At 41.5% G+C, this 17,417-nt stretch overlaps 1 protein-coding gene across 1 annotated transcript in view; it reads left to right on the plus strand.

Moving 5' to 3' along the window:
- TTN (titin) overlaps nucleotides 1–17,417 on the plus strand; it is a 246,273-nt gene that overhangs the window by 200,918 nt on the left and 27,938 nt on the right. The window contains 1 exon segment of the mRNA XM_009333163.1: nucleotides 70–17,175. Coding sequence (XP_009331438.1) covers nucleotides 70–17,175 — 17,106 coding nt within the window.

Here is a 17,417-nt window from a genome sequence, read left to right on the forward strand (position 1 = left end):
AGCACATTCAGACAGCATAAGAGTGACTTCCTTTGTAATGTAATGTTTTATCTTTTCCTCACTTTTCAGACCCACCAGGTCCACCTGCAAATCCAAGAGTGACTGATACTACAAAGACAAGTGCATCTCTAGCCTGGGGCAAGCCTCACTATGATGGTGGTCTTGACATCATTGGCTATATAGTAGAGCATCAAAAGGAAGGAGAAGAAGAATGGGTAAAAGACACAACAGGGACTGCTTTAAGAATCACGCAGTTTGTTGTTGCTCATCTGCAGACAGGAGCCAAATACAATTTCAGAATCTCTGCCATGAATGCTGCAGGTGTCGGCGAACCAGCAGTAATTCCAAGTGTGGAAATCAAAGACCGGGAAGAGATTCCTGACTTTGAATTAGATGCTGAGCTAAGAAGAACACTTGTTGTTAGAGCTGGATTAACTATTCGGATTTTTGTGCCAATTAAAGGACGTCCAACTCCAGAAGTTACATGGACAAAAGATGATGTTTCACTCAAAGGACGTGCCAGTATTGAAAATACTGATTCTTTTACACTCTTGATTGTCACAGAATGCACCAGATACGATGCAGGAAAATACGTAATGACTCTTGAAAATGCTGCTGGTAAGAAGACTGGCTTTGTAAATGTAAAAGTCTTGGATACACCAGGTCCACCGATAAACCTTAAGCCTAGAGATATAACCAAAGACAGCATCACCCTCCAATGGGATATGCCTCTGATAGATGGTGGTTCACGTATAACAAACTATATTGTCGAGAAACGTGAATCGACTCGGAAAGCATATTCAACAGTCACAACCAACTGCCAGAAGTGTTCCTTCAGGATTCCTAATTTGGCTGAGGGGTGTGAATACTATTTCAGAGTGCTGGCTGAAAATGAGTATGGTATTGGTGAACCAGCTGAAACGGCAGAACCAGTAAGAGCTTCTGAGGCACCATCCCCACCTGAGAGCCTTAATATTATGGATGTAACACGGAACTCAGTTAGCCTGGCTTGGCCAAAACCAGAACATGATGGTGGCAGCAAGATCACTGGGTATGTAATTGAAGCACAGAGAAAAGGAACCAACCAGTGGGCACATATCACCACTGTAAAAACGCTGGACTGTGTAGTAAAGAATCTAACTGAAAATGAAGAGTATACTTTCCAGGTTATGGCAGTTAACAGTGCTGGAAGAAGTGCCCCAAGAGAAAGCAGACCAGTTATTATCAAGGAGCAAACAATGCTACCAGAGTTTGACCTCCGTGGTATCTACCAGAAAACAGTCATTGCCAAAGCTGGTGACAATATCAAGATTGAAATCCCTGTGCTTGGTCGCCCAAGGCCTACTGTGACCTGGAAGAAAGAAGACCAGATACTTAAGCAAACACAAAGGGTAAATTACGAAAATACTGCAACTGCAACCATACTAACCATCAATGAATGTAAACGAAGTGATAGTGGTCAATATCCACTGTCAGCTAAAAATATTGTCGGAGAAGTTAGTGAAGTAATCACAGTTCAGGTTCATGACATACCTGGACCTCCTACTGGACCAATCAAATTTGATGAAATTTCATCTGACTTTCTAACATTCTCATGGGAGCCTCCTTTGAATGATGGTGGTGTACCAATAAGTAACTATGTTGTAGAAATGCGTCAAACTGACAGTACCACATGGACTGAATTGGCAACAACAGTGATACGTACTACATTTAAAGCCACTCGTCTTACTACTGGAGTTGAGTATCAGTTCCGTGTTAAAGCTCAAAACAGATACGGAATTGGTCCAGCCATTACTTCAGAGTCTGTAGTTGCCAACTACCCATTTAAGGTACCTGGGCCTCCTGGCACTCCTCAGGTGATTGCAGTCACCAGAGAAACCATGACCATTAGCTGGAATGAGCCAGTTACTGATGGTGGAAGCCCAATTCTGGGATATCATGTTGAAAGAAAAGAACGAAATAGCATTATTTGGCAGACTGTAAGTAAAATGTTGGTATCAGGCAATATCTTTAAATCAACTGGACTTACCGATGGCATTGCATATGAATTCCGTGTTATAGCAGAAAATCTGGCTGGGAAGAGTAAGCCAAGCAAGCCATCTGAGCCTGTGTTTGCCCTAGACCCAATAGATCCACCTGGTAAGCCGATACCTCTGAACATTACAAGACATGCAGTTACACTGAAGTGGACCAAACCAGAATATAACGGAGGTTTTAAGATAACTGGCTACACCGTTGAAAAAAGAGACCTTCCTAATGGCCGTTGGCTGAAGGCTAATTTCAGCAATATACTAGAGACTGAATTCACTGTAAGTGGTTTGACAGAAGATGCTGCCTATGAATTCCGTGTGATTGCTAGGAATGCTGGTGGGGCTGTTAGTCAGCCCTCTGAGCCATCAGATGCAATAACTTGTAGAGATGACATTGAAGCACCAAAGATAAGGGTGGATGCTAAGTACAAAGACACCTTAGTGCTGAAAGCAGGTGAAGTTTTCAGACTTGAGGCTGATGTTTCAGGTCGCCCTCCACCAACTATGACATGGACAAAAGGAGAGAAAGAACTTGAAGACACAGCAAAATTAGAAATAAAAATAGCAGATTTCTCTACTGTTCTTATCCATAAAGATTCTTCAAGAAGAGATGGTGGTGCCTATACACTTACTGCAACAAATCCTGGTGGCTTTGCCAAGCATATCTTCAATGTTAAAGTTCTTGATAGACCTGGTCCCCCAGAAGGGCCTTTGGCTGTGTCTGAAGTCACTGCAGAAAAATGTGTGCTGTCATGGTTACCTCCACTGGATGATGGAGGAGCAAAGATTGACCATTATGTGGTTGAAAAACGTGAAACTAGTAGATTGGCATGGACAGCTGTAGCCACAGAAGTTCCATTAACTAAACTGAAGGTTACTAAGCTGTTGAAGGGCAATGAATACGTGTTCCGTGTTATGGCTGTTAACAAATATGGAGTTGGTGAGCCTCTGGAATCAGAGCCCATTCTTGCAGTAAATCCATATGTGCCACCTGATCCACCTAAAACACCTGAAGTTACAGCAATCACAAAAGATTCTATGGTTGTCTGTTGGGGCCATCCTGATTCTGATGGTGGAAGCCCAATAACTAACTATATTGTTGAACGTCGAGACAGGGCTGGTCTACGGTGGGTGAAATGTAACAAACGCGTTGTTACTGACTTACGTTATAAAGTGTCTGGACTGACAGAAGGCCATGAATATGAATACAGAGTCATGGCTGAAAATGCTGCTGGAGTCAGTAAGCCAAGCCCAACCAGTCCATTCTATAAAGCTTGTGATACTGTATTTAAGCCTGGTCCCCCAGGTAATCCTCGTGTTTTGGATAGCAGCAAGTCCTCAATTACAATAGCATGGAACAAACCAATATACGATGGTGGTTCAGAGATCACAGGTTACATGGTTGAGATCGCATTACCTGAAGAAGACGAGTGGAAGATTGTAACTCCACCAGTAGGTCTAAAGGCCACTTCTTTTACCATCACTGACCTGAAAGAAAATCAAGAGTATAAAATACGGATATATGCTATGAACTCTGAAGGTCTTGGAGAACCTGCTCTTGTTCCTGGGACTCCAAAAGCTGAAGAAAGAATGCTACCTCCAGAGATTGAACTTGATGCAGAACTACGTAAAGTTGTCACTATTAGAGCCTGCTGTACTCTAAGGCTCTTTGTCCCAATTAAAGGAAGACCAGCACCTGAAGTAAAATGGACAAGAGAACATGGGGAATCTTTGGATAGAGCAAGCATTGAATCGACAAGCTCTTATACTCTACTTATTGTGGAAAATGTAAATAGATTTGATAGTGGCAAATACATACTGACAATCGAAAACAGCTCAGGTAGTAAGTCAGCATTTGTGAACGTCAGAGTTCTTGATACCCCAGGGGCACCTCAAGATTTGAAAATAAAAGAAGTTACAAAATCATCAGTTACACTCACATGGGAGCCTCCTCTCATAGATGGTGGGTCTAAAATAAAAAATTACATTGTTGAAAAGCGTGAATCAACAAGAAAAGCTTATTCAACTGTTAATGCCAATTGCCACAAGACCAGCTGGAAAGTTGATTCACTGCAAGAAGGCTGCAACTACTACTTCAGAGTCCTAGCTGAAAATGAGTATGGAATAGGCCTTCCAGTTGAAACTTCAGAATCCGTAAAAGTATCAGAAAGGCCACTTCCACCAGGGAAAATAACTTTGTTGGATGTGACAAGAAATAGCGTATCCTTATCTTGGGAAAAACCTGAACATGATGGTGGTAGCAGAATTCTGGGCTACATTGTAGAAATGCAAAGCAAAGGCAGTGAAAAGTGGTCAACTTGTGCTACAGTGAAAGTTACTGAAGCCACTATCACAGGATTGATCCAAGGTGAAGAATACACCTTCCGTGTTTCAGCTCAGAATGAGAAAGGTATCAGTGATCCTCGCCAGCTGGGTATACCTGTTGTTGCAAAAGATCTTGTGATTCCACCAGCTTTCAAACTACTGTTTACCACTTTCAGTGTTCTAGCAGGAGAGGACTTAAAGGTTGATGTTCCTTTTGTTGGTCGACCCAAACCAACAGTGTTTTGGCATAAAGATAATGTGGCATTGAAGCAGACTACAAGAGTAAATGCAGAAAGTTCAGAAAATAACACAGTGTTAACAATAAAAGAAGCATGCAGAGAAGATGTGGGGACATATTTAGTTAAACTTACAAACTCTGCAGGTGAAGCAACTGAGACCCTAAATATTGTTGTCCTTGACAAACCAGGACCTCCAACCGGACCAGTAAAAGTAGATGAAGTAACAGCAGATAGTATTACCATTTCCTGGGAACCACCCAAGTATGATGGTGGTAGCTCTATCAATAATTACATTGTAGAAAAAAGAGACACTTCCACCACCACTTGGCAGATTGTGTCAGCTACTGTTGCAAGAACAACTATAAAAGCATGTCGATTAAAGACTGGCTGTGAATATCAGTTCAGAATCGCAGCTGAGAACAGGTATGGGAAGAGTATCTATCTCACTTCAGAGCCAATCATAGCCCAATACCCATTTAAAGTTCCCGGTCCACCTGGAACACCTTTTGTAACAAATGTCTCAAAAGACAGCATGGTGGTACAATGGAATGAACCAGTCAATGATGGTGGTAGCAAGATCATTGGGTATCACTTGGAGCGCAAAGAAAGAAACAGCATTCTGTGGGCTAAACTGAATAAAACACCTATTCCAGATACCAAATTTAAGACAACTGGCCTTGAGGAAGGTCTTGAATATGAGTTCAGAGTTTATGCAGAAAACATAGTGGGCATTGGAAAGGCAAGTAGAGCATCTGAATGCTATACTGCACATGACCCATGTGACCCTCCAGGTCGTCCAGAACCTATAATTGTCACAAGAAGCTCAGTAACACTTCAGTGGAAGAAACCTGTGTATGATGGTGGAAGTAAGATCACAGGCTATGTTGTTGAAAAGAAAGAGCTACCTGATGGTCGTTGGATGAAAGCAAGCTTTACAAATGTCATTGATACCCAGTTTGAAGTAACTGGTCTGGTTGAAAACCAGAGGTATGAGTTCCGTGTTATAGCACGAAATGCTGCAGGTGTTTTCAGTGAACCATCTGAGAGCTCAGGGGCAATTACAGTAAGAGATGAAGTAGAACCACCTCATATAAGTATGGATCCAAAATACAAAGACACTATTGTAGTCCATGCTGGTGAGTCATTCAAACTTGACGCTGACGTTCATGGCAAACCAATACCTTCTATTCAGTGGTTGAAAGGTGATCGTGAGCTGACAAACACTGCTCGTATGGAAATAAAAAGTACGGATTTTGCAACAAGCCTTAGTGTGAAGGAAGCCATTAGAGTTGACAGTGGTCAGTATGTACTACTGGCAAAGAATGTTGCAGGTGAAAAGAAAGTTCCTGTTAATGTCAAAGTTCTTGACAGACCTGGACCACCAGAAGGACCTGTTGAGGTTACAGGCGTTACTGCTGAAAAATGCATGCTGTCATGGAAACCTCCGCTACAAGATGGTGGTAGCGATATTTCGCACTACGTTGTAGAAAAAAGGGAAACAAGTCGCTTGGTGTGGATGGTCGTTGATTCAAATGTGCAAACCCTGAATTGCAAAGTTACAAAACTTTTAGAAGGAAATGAATATGTTTTCCGCATCATGGCAGTAAATAAATACGGTGTTGGTGAACCTCTTGAGTCTGAACCAGTACTCGCAAAGAACCCATTTGTAGTGCCACTTCCACCGAAGGCACCAGAAGTCACAGCCATTACCAAGGATTCTATGATAGTTGTATGGGAAAGGCCAGCCTCAGATGGTGGCAGTGAAATCCTAGGCTACATCCTTGAAAAACGAGATAAGGAAGGTATTCGCTGGACAAGATGTAACAAACGCCTGATAAGTGAACTGCGATACAGAGTGACTGGGCTTATAGAAAATCATGATTACGAGTACAGAGTTTCAGCTGAAAATGCTGCTGGTCTTAGTGAACCAAGCCCACCTTCCACTTACTACAAAGCATGTGATCCTATTTACAAGCCAGGTCCACCCAATAATCCTAAAGTTGTGGATGTCACAAGATCTTCTGTATTTCTTTCATGGGGTAAACCTATCTATGATGGTGGCTCTGAAATTCAGGGATACATTGTGGAAAAATGTGATGTAAGTGATGGTGAATGGGCAATTTGTACCCCTCCAACCGGAATTAAGAATACTCACATGGAAGTAGAAAAATTAGTAGAAAAACATGAATACAAATTCCGCATATGTGCAGTTAATAAAGCAGGAGTTGGAGAGCATGCAGACGTTCCTGGTTCTGTTATTGTGGAAGAAAAGATGGAGGCACCAGACCTTGACCTTGACATGGAATTAAGGAAGATTGTAAATGTGAGGGCAGGAGGTTCCTTAAGACTGTTTGTTCCCATCAGAGGCCGTCCAACACCTGAAGTAAAATGGGGTAAAATGGATGGTGAGATCAGAGAAGCAGCTATTATTGATACTACTAGCAGCTTTACTTCCCTTGTTCTAGACAATGTTAACAGATTTGATACTGGAAAGTATACTCTGACTTTAGAAAACAGCAGTGGAACAAAGTCTGCCTTTGTCAGTGTAAGAGTACTGGATACCCCAAGTGCACCTGTTAACTTAAAAATCAGAGAGATCACTAAAGACTCTGTTTCACTTTCATGGGAGCCTCCTCTCTTGGATGGTGGAGCAAAAATAAAGAATTACATTATTGAAAAGCGTGAAGCAACAAGAAAGGCATATGCAGCTGTTGTAACAAACTGCCACAAGACTTCATGGAAAGTAGATCAACTTCAGGAAGGCTGCTATTACTTCTTTAGAATCTCTGCTGAGAATGAATACGGAATTGGCCTCCCCGCGGAAACCAGTGACCCAATAAAAGTTGCTGAAGTTCCACAGCCTCCTGGGAAAATAACAGTGGATGATGTCACAAGAAACAGTGTCTCGCTAAGCTGGGCAAAACCTGAACATGATGGTGGCAGCAAAATCATACAATACATTGTTGAAATGCAAGCAAAGGGTAGTGAGAAGTGGTCAGAGTGTGCTCGTGTAAAAACACTTGAAGCGGTTATTACTAACCTAACTCAAGGGGAAGAATATCTTTTTAGAGTAATGGCTGTAAATGAAAAGGGTAAGAGTGATCCCAGAGCACTTGCGGTTCCAATAGTTGCCAAAGACCTGGTGATTGAACCTGATGTAAGACCCGCTTTTCACAGTTATAGTATCCAAGTGGGACAAGATCTGAAAGTAGAAGTACCAATTGCAGGTCGACCTAAACCAACTGTTACCTGGGTAAAAGATGGCCAGCCATTAAGGCAGACGACAAGAGTCAATGTTAGTGATTTGACTGATCTCACTATATTGAATATTAAAGAAACTAGCAAAGAGGACAGTGGTACTTATGAAATCACTGTGGCTAATGTTGTTGGGCAAAAGTCTGCCTCTGTTGAAATTATAACTCTAGACAAACCTGATCCTCCAGTAGGACCTGTGAAGTTTGATGAAATAAGTGCAGAAAGTATTACCCTATCATGGAATCCCCCAGCGTACACAGGCGGCTGCCAAATCACCAACTATGTTGTTCACAAGAGAGATACAACCACCACTGTGTGGGAAACAGTTTCAGCTACTGTTGCAAGAACTACACTGAAGGTGACTAAACTGAAAACTGGTTCAGAATACCAGTTCAGAATATTTGCTGAGAACAGGTATGGGCAGAGCTTTGCATTGGAATCTGCGCCAGTTGTGGCACAGTACCCCTACAAGGAACCAGGACCTCCTGGCACACCATTTGTGACAACGGTTACAAAAGACTCCATGGTCGTACAGTGGCATGAACCAATAAATGATGGTGGCAGTAGAGTGCTGGGCTACCATCTTGAGAGAAAGGAGAAAAACAGCATTTTATGGGCTAAAGTGAACAAGACTATTATTCAGGACACAAGTTTTAAGACAACAAACCTTGAAGAAGGAATTGAATATGAGTTTCGAGTTTCTGCAGAAAATATTGTTGGTGTAGGCAAAACAAGTAAAGTTTCTGAGTGCTATGTAGCTCGCGACCCATGTGATCCTCCAGGTCGCCCAGAAGCTATAATAATAAAAAGAAATTCTATTACTCTACAGTGGACCAAACCAGAATATGATGGTGGAAGTAAGATTACTGGTTATATTGTAGAGAAACGTGACTTACCAGATGGTCGCTGGATGAAAGCTAGCTTCACAAATATCATTGAAACTCAGTTCACTGTAACAGGGCTTACTGAAGACCAAAGATACGAATTTAGAGTAATTGCAAAGAATGCTGCAGGTGCAATAAGCAAACCTTCTGACAGTACAGGACCAATAACAGCAAGGGATGAAGTTGAACTTCCACGAATTTCAATGGATCCGAAGTACAAAGACACAATTGTTGTAAATGCTGGTGAAACATTCAGACTTGAGGCTGATGTTCACGGAAAGCCACTACCAACCATTAAGTGGTACAAAGGAGATAAAGAGCTTGAGGAAACTGCTAGATATGAAATAAAGAACACGGATTTCAGTGCATTAATAATTGTAAAAGATGCTATTAGAATTGATGGTGGACAGTACATTTTAGAAGCCTCTAATGTTGCAGGAACAAAGGCAGTACCAGTAAACGTAAAAGTCCTGGACAGGCCAGGACCTCCAGAGGGCCCAGTCCAAGTGACAGGAGTTACAGCTGAAAAATGTTCATTGGCATGGGCTCCTCCTCTTCATGATGGTGGCAGTGATATTTCTCATTACATTGTAGAGAAGAGAGAAACTAGTCGCCTAGCATGGACTGTTGTTGCTTCAGAGGTTTTACCTACAATGCTGAAAGTAACAAAACTCTTGGAAGGAAATGAATATGTTTTCCGTATTATGGCAGTTAACAAGTATGGGGTTGGTGAGCCATTAGAATCTGTGCCAGTAATGATGAAAAATCCATTTGTGGTTCCTGGACCACCAAAGGCCTTGGAAATCACCAACATCACAAAGGATTCTATGACTGTCTGCTGGAGCCGGCCAGATAGTGATGGAGGTAGTGAAATCATAAGTTACATTGTAGAAAAGAGAGACCGAGCAGGCATCAGATGGATAAAATGCAATAAACGCCGAATTACAGATTTGCGATTAAGAGTTACAGGATTAACAGAGGATCATGAATATGAATTCAGAGTTTCTGCTGAAAATGCTGCTGGAGTGGGTGAACCAAGCCATGTTTCTCCTTACTTTAAAGCTTGTGACCCCATGTTCAAGCCTGGCCCACCTACAAATGTCCATGTTGTGGATACCACCAAAAGTTCAGTTACACTTGGTTGGAGTAAACCTATTTATGATGGTGGTTGTGAAATCCAGGGATACCTTGTAGAAATCTGTAAAGCAGATGAAGATGAATGGTCACTCGTTACTCCACAGACAGGTGTACGTGCCACTCGATTTGAAATCAAAAAGCTTACTGAACATCAAGAATATAAACTCCGAGTGTGCGCCCTCAACAAGGTTGGTGTAGGAGAGGCTGCATCAGTTCCTGGTACTATTAAACCAGAAGACAAACTTGAAGCTCCAGAACTTGATATTGATTCAGAGCTAAGAAAAGGGATAGTGGTTAGAGCTGGTGGGTCTGCTAGGATTCACATACCATTCAGGGGACGACCAACACCTGATATCACGTGGTCTCGAGAAGAAGGTGAATTCACAGAAAAAGTTCAGATTGATAAAGGCATAAACTACACACAACTTTCAATTGACAACTGTGATAGAAATGATGCTGGAAAGTACATTCTTAAGTTGGAGAACAGCAGTGGTTCTAAATCTGCATTTGTTACAATAAAAGTGTTGGACACACCAGGACCACCACAAAACTTAGTGGTAAAGGATATAAAGAAGGATTCTGCTGTATTATCTTGGGAACCACCCATTATTGATGGTGGTGCAAAGATAAAGAACTATGTAATAGATAAGCGTGAGTCAACCAGGAAGGCATTTGCAAATGTAAGTGCTAAGTGTGGCAAGACAAGTTTTAAAGTTGAAAATCTTACAGAAGGAGCAATTTATTACTTTAGAGTTATGGCTGAAAATGAATTTGGAATTGGTATTCCAGCTGAAACCACAGATGCTGTCAAAGCCTCAGAGCCACCTCTGCCTCCTGGGAAAGTAACACTCACCGATGTGACTCAGAGAAGTGCATCACTTACATGGGAAAAACCTGAACATGATGGAGGTAGCAGAATTTTGGGATACATTGTTGAAATGCTGCCTAAAGGAACAGAAAAATGGAGTGTTGTTAGTGAGACTAAAACATGCAATGCAGTTGTGTCTGGTTTGAGTCCAGGACAGGAATATCAGTTTCATGTGATTGCCTACAATGAAAAAGGCAAAAGCGATCCCAGAGCACTTGGAATACCTGTGATAGCTAAAGACTTGACAATTGAGCCAAGTTTCAAACTGATGTTTAATACATACAGTGTACAGGCTGGAGAAGATCTGAAGGTAGAAGTACCATTTATAGGTAGACCCAAACCTACTATTACTTGGACAAAAGATGAGCAGCCACTGAAACAGACAACCAGATTACATATTCAGGATACATCGACGTCAACTATCTTACATATTAAAGAAAGCAACAAGGAAGACTTTGGTAAATACACAGTAACAGCAACAAACACAGCAGGTACGGCAACAGAGCACCTGAGCATAATTGTACTGGAAAAGCCTGGCCCACCACGAGGACCTGTCCACTTTGACGAAGTTAGCGCAGACTTTGTTGTTTTATCATGGGATCCACCTGATTACACTGGTGGCTGTCAGATAAGCAACTATATAGTAGAAAAGCGTGACACAAGCACTACCACGTGGAGCATTGTGTCAGCAACTGTTGCAAGAACAACTATCAAAGCAACAAAGCTTAAAACAGGTTCTGAATACCAGTTCAGGATTTCTGCTGAAAATAGATATGGGAAGAGCTCTCCTTTGGATTCTAAACCAGTTGTTGTGCAATACCCCTACAAGGTGCCTGGGCCACCTGGAACCCCATTTGTAACAGCAGCTTCCAAGGACCATATGATCGTACAATGGCATGAACCAGTTAATGATGGAGGAAGCAAAGTTCTTGGCTACCATCTTGAACGTAAAGATAAGAACAGCATTCTTTGGACAAAACAGAACAAGTCACTCATTGCAGACACCAAATATAAAACAGATGGCCTTGAAGAAGGTCTTGAATATGAGTTCAGAGTTTCTGCTGAAAACATTGTTGGCATTGGCAAAGTCAGCAAAGTATCAGAATTGTATGTTGCCCGAGATTCTTGTGACCCACCTGGCCGCCCAGAAGCCATTGTTGTTACAAGAAATAATATCACACTGAAGTGGAAAAAACCAGAATATGATGGTGGAAGCAAAATAACTGGATATATTGTAGAAAAGAAAGAACTACCAGATGGTCGCTGGATGAAAGCCAGCTTTACAAATGTGTTGGAAACAGAATTTACAGTAAGTGGTCTTGTTGAAGACCAACGATATGAATTTAGAGTAATTGCAAGAAATGCAGCAGGTTGTTTGAGTGAACCATCTGAAAGTACAGGGCCCATTACTGCCAGAGATGAAATTGAAGCACCAGGGGCTTCACTGGATCCTAAATACAAAGATGTCATTGTTGTTCATGCTGGAGAAACCTTTGTTCTTGAAGCTGATATCCATGGCAAACCTATTCCTGACATTACATGGTCAAAAGATGGTAAAGACCTTGAAGAAGCAACTGCAAGAATGGAAATTAAATCTACCATTCAGAAAACAACTCTTACTGTCAAAGACTGTGTGAGACTAGATGGAGGTCACTATACCCTTAACCTCAGAAACGTTGGTGGCACAAAATCTATACCAATCACTGTAAAAGTGCTTGACAGGCCAGGACCTCCAGAAGGACCTTTGAAGGTTACAGGTGTCACAGCAGAAAAATGCTACTTGGCATGGGCTCCACCTTTATATGATGGTGGTTCTAGTATCTCACATTATATCATTGAGAAGAGAGAGACAAGCAGGCTTTCATGGACACAAGTAGCAATAGACGTGCAGGCTCTTAACCACAAAGTAACCAGACTCCTTGCTGGCAATGAGTACATTTTCCGCGTAATGGCAGTGAACAAATATGGAATTGGAGAACCCTTGGAATCTGAGCCAATTGTGGCTCGTAATCCATACAAACCCCCTGGTCCTCCTTCAACACCTGAAGTTTCAGCAATCACAAAAGATTCGATGGTGGTAACATGGGGTCGCCCAGAAGACAATGGGGGAGCTGAAATTGAAGGTTACATACTTGAAAAACGAGACAAAGATGGTATCCGGTGGACCAAATGCAATAAGAAAAGGCTGACGGACTTGCGATTCAGAGTAACAGGTCTTACCGATGGGCATTTCTATGAATTTAGAGTTTCTGCTGAAAATGCAGCAGGGGTAGGGGAACCCAGTGAGCCATCCATTTTCTATCGTGCTTGTGATGTATTATATCCACCAGGTCCACCAAGTAATCCAAAGGTTACAGACACTTCCAGGTCATCAGTTTCCCTTGCCTGGAGTAAGCCCATTTATGATGGTGGTGCTCCAGTTAAGGGATATGTAGTAGAAGTAAAAGAAGCTGCTGCTGATGAATGGACTACCTGCACCCCACCAACAGGACTACAAGCAAAACAGTTCACCGTAACAAAACTTAAAGAGAACCAGGAGTATAACTTCCGCATCTGTGCCATCAACTCAGAAGGTGTAGGAGAACCTGCTACTATACCTGGTACAGTCATAGCAGCGGAGAAGATTGAACCTCCTGAAATTGAACTTGATGCAGATCTCAGAAAAGTAGTCACTGTACGTGCTAGTGGTACATTACGCCTGTTTGTCACCATCAAAGGAAGACCAGAACCTGAAGTTAAATGGGAAAAAGCAGAAGGAACAATTAGTGAGCGAGCTCAGATTGAAGTCACCAGTTCCTATACAATGCTGGTCATTGACAATGTGAATAGATTTGATAGTGGTAGATACAATCTTACTTTAGAGAACAACAGTGGCAAAAAATCAGCTTTTGTTAATGTCAGAGTGCTTGATACACCTAGTGCACCTATAAACCTGACAATCGGAGAAGTGAAGAAAGATTTTGTAGCATTAGCCTGGGAACCGCCACTTATTGATGGTGGAGCTAAAATTACCAACTATGTAGTTGAAAAGCGAGAATCCACAAGAAAGGCATATGCCACTATTACAAACAACTGCACTAAGAATTCCTTCAAAATTACTCAACTACAAGAAGGATGTAGTTATTACTTCCGTGTTCTAGCTGTAAATGAATATGGGGTTGGCTTACCAGCAGAAACACCTGACCCAGTTAAGGTTTCTGAACCACCTTCTCCACCTGCAAAGGTTGTTCTTGTTGATGTGACTCGTAACTCTGCTTCAATTAAATGGGAAAAGCCAGAGAGTGATGGTGGCAGTAAAATTACAGGTTATATAGTAGAAATGCAAACTAAAGGAAGTACAAAATGGAGTGCATGTACAGAGGTGAAAACATTAGAAGCAACAATAACAGGCTTAAGTATGGGAGAAGAGTACAGTTTCAGAGTGATTGCTGTTAATGAAAAAGGAAAAAGCGATCCAAGAGAACTTGGTGTCCCAATCATTGCAAAAGATATTGAAATCCAGCCATCTGCTGAGCTCCTTTTCAACACATTCACTGTGAAAGCTGGAGATGATCTTAAGATTGATGTGCCATTCAGAGGGCGACCTCTTCCAACCATTAGCTGGAAGAAGGATGGGAATCCCTTAAAAGAGACAACCAGGGTAAATGTTCAGACATCAAAGACTTCAACTTCACTGTCCATCAAGGAAGCTTCAAATGAAGATTTGGGACATTATGAATTACATCTTTCAAATGCTGCCGGATCAACAACAGCTTCTTTAACTGTAGTTGTCCTTGACAGACCAGGACCACCAACTGATGTGCATATTGATGAAGTTAGTGCTGATAGCATAACTCTGTCTTGGAAACCTCCAGCATACGATGGTGGGTGCCATATTAGCAATTACATTGTGGAGAAGCGAGAAACTACGACAACAACGTGGGATGTAGTATCTTCAGCAGTTGCAAGAACAGCAATTAAAGTATCTCGACTCACCACTGGCTCTGAATATCAGTTCCGTATTTGTGCAGAAAATCGCTATGGGAAAAGCACTTACACTAATTCTCCTTCTGTTGTGGCAGAGTATCCATTTAAGCCTCCGGGACCACCTGGAACTCCTCATGTGGCACATGCAACTAAAGTTTTCATGATTGTAACTTGGCAGGTACCGGTTAATGATGGAGGTAGCAGAGTACTAGGATATCACTTGGAGCGTAAAGAAAGAAGCAGCATTCTTTGGACAAAAGTCAACAAGAGCCTTATACCTGATACACAAATGAAAGTTACAGGTCTTGATGAAGGACTGCTGTATGAATATCGTGTCTATGCTGAAAACATTGCCGGAATAGGCAAATGCAGTAAATCATGTGAACCAGTTGCTGCAAGAGATCCATGTGATCCTCCTGGTCAACCAGAAGTTACGAACATTACAAGAACATGTGTGTCACTGAAATGGACTAAACCAGAATATGATGGTGGAGCTAAAGTAACAGGATATATTATTGAACGCAGAGAGATACCAGATGGTCGTTGGCTAAAGTGTAACTTTACTAATGTGCAAGAAACATACTTTGACGTAGGTGGACTTACAGAAGACCAGCGATATGAATTCCGTGTGATTGCAAAGAATGCTGCTGGACTCTTCAGTCAGCCATCTGAATCAACTGGACCTGTGACTGTAAAAGATGATGTAGAGGCTCCAAGAATTATGATGGATGCCAAATTCAGGGATGTTGTAGTTGTGAAAGCTGGAGAAGTGTTTAAAGTCAATGCTGATATTGCAGGACGGCCAATACCAGTGATTTCATGGACAAAGGATGGCAAGGAGCTTGAAGGAAAAGCTAGAGTTGAAATAGCCTCAACAGATCACTCTACTGCAATAACCATTAAGGACTGTATTCGAGGTGATTCAGGACAGTATGTACTAACATTACAAAATGTTGCAGGAACAAGATCTTTGGCAATTAATTGCAAAGTACTTGATAGACCTGGCCCACCTGCAGGCCCATTAGAAATAAATGGCCTCACTGCTGAAAAATGTCATTTATCATGGGGATCCCCTCAAGAAAATGGCGGTGCAGATATTGATTATTATATTGTAGAAAAACGTGAGACCAGCAGAATTGCATGGACACTTTGTGAAGGAGAGCTTAGAACAACATCCTGTAAAGTGACAAAACTACTGAAGGGTAATGAGTATATTTTCAGAGTGATGGGAGTTAACAAATATGGCATTGGTGAGCCTCTAGAAAGTGTTGCTGTCAAAGCCCTAGACCCATTTACCATTCCAAGTCCACCTACATCTTTAGAGATCACCAGTGTGAGCAAAGATTCGATAACCCTGTGCTGGGCAAGACCTGCATCTGATGGAGGCAATGAGATCTCTGGCTATGTAATTGAAAGGCGTGAGAAAACTAGCCTACGATGGATTCGTGTAAACAAAAAGCCAGTTTATGATTTAAGAGTGAAGTCATCTGGTCTCCGTGAAGGATGTGAATATGAATTCCGGGTTTATGCAGAAAATGCTGCTGGCCTCAGTCTTCCAAGTGAAACCACACCATTGATTCGGGCAGAAGATCCAATCTTCTTGCCATCTCCCCCATCTAAACCCAAGATTATGGATTCTACAAGGTCAAATATCACAATTGGGTGGACAAAGCCACTGTTTGATGGAGGTGCTCCAGTAACAGGATACACAGTTGAATACAAGAAAACTGATGAAACTGACTGGACAACTGCTATTCAGAACTTAAGAGGCACAGAATACACTATAACCGGATTAGTATCAGGCTCTGAGTATGTCTTCAGAGTGAAATCCATTAACAAAATTGGTGCCAGTGAACCAAGTGATGTCTCAGAACCTCAGGTGGCAAAAGAAAGAGAAGAAGAACCTGCCTTTGATATTGACAGTGAAATGCGGAAGACTTTAATTGTAAAGGCTGGTGGGTCATTCACAATGACTGTTCCTTTCAGAGGCAAACCAGTCCCAAATGTAACGTGGAACAAACCAGACACTGATCTCCGTACACGAGCAAGCATTGATACTTCAGATAATTGCACATCTCTTACTATTGAAAAAGCAACAAGAAACGATTCTGGAAAATACACATTAACATTGCAAAACATCCTGAACACTGCCACCTTGACTTTAATTGTCAAAGTTCTTGATACTCCTGGCCCACCATCTAATATTGCAGCAAAAGACGTAACTAAAGAATCTGTTGTGTTATCTTGGGATGTTCCTGAAAATGATGGTGGAGCACCTGTAAAGAACTATGTTATTGAAAAACGAGAAGCCAGCAAAAAAGCATGGGTCACTGTAACAAACAATTGTCATCGCCTGTCCTACAAAGTGACTGGCTTGCAAGAAGGTGCCATTTACTACTTCCGGGTTTCTGGAGAAAATGAGTATGGTGTTGGAGTGCCTTCTGAGACCAAGGAGGGAACAAAAATAACAGGTGTGTTTTACTAAGAAAAATATTTGTTAATATTTAAAATAATATATATTTTTAAATGTTTACTTCAAAATAATATAAAAAGTGTTAAATGTTTACATTTTAAAAGATAATTTTGTGGTAGATATGTCTGTGGTTTTACAAATGAAAAAGAGTTAAGTAATAGCTTGAATTTAAAATTTTGCTTGCATTTTACTTAAAATGTTTCTAATATACAAATTCATTTAAAAACATATTTTCTCAAT

Source organism: Pygoscelis adeliae, unplaced genomic scaffold, assembly GCF_000699105.1.
Source record: "Pygoscelis adeliae isolate BGI_AS28 unplaced genomic scaffold, ASM69910v1 Scaffold160, whole genome shotgun sequence".
In the NCBI taxonomy this organism is placed as follows: domain Eukaryota; kingdom Metazoa; phylum Chordata; class Aves; order Sphenisciformes; family Spheniscidae; genus Pygoscelis; species Pygoscelis adeliae.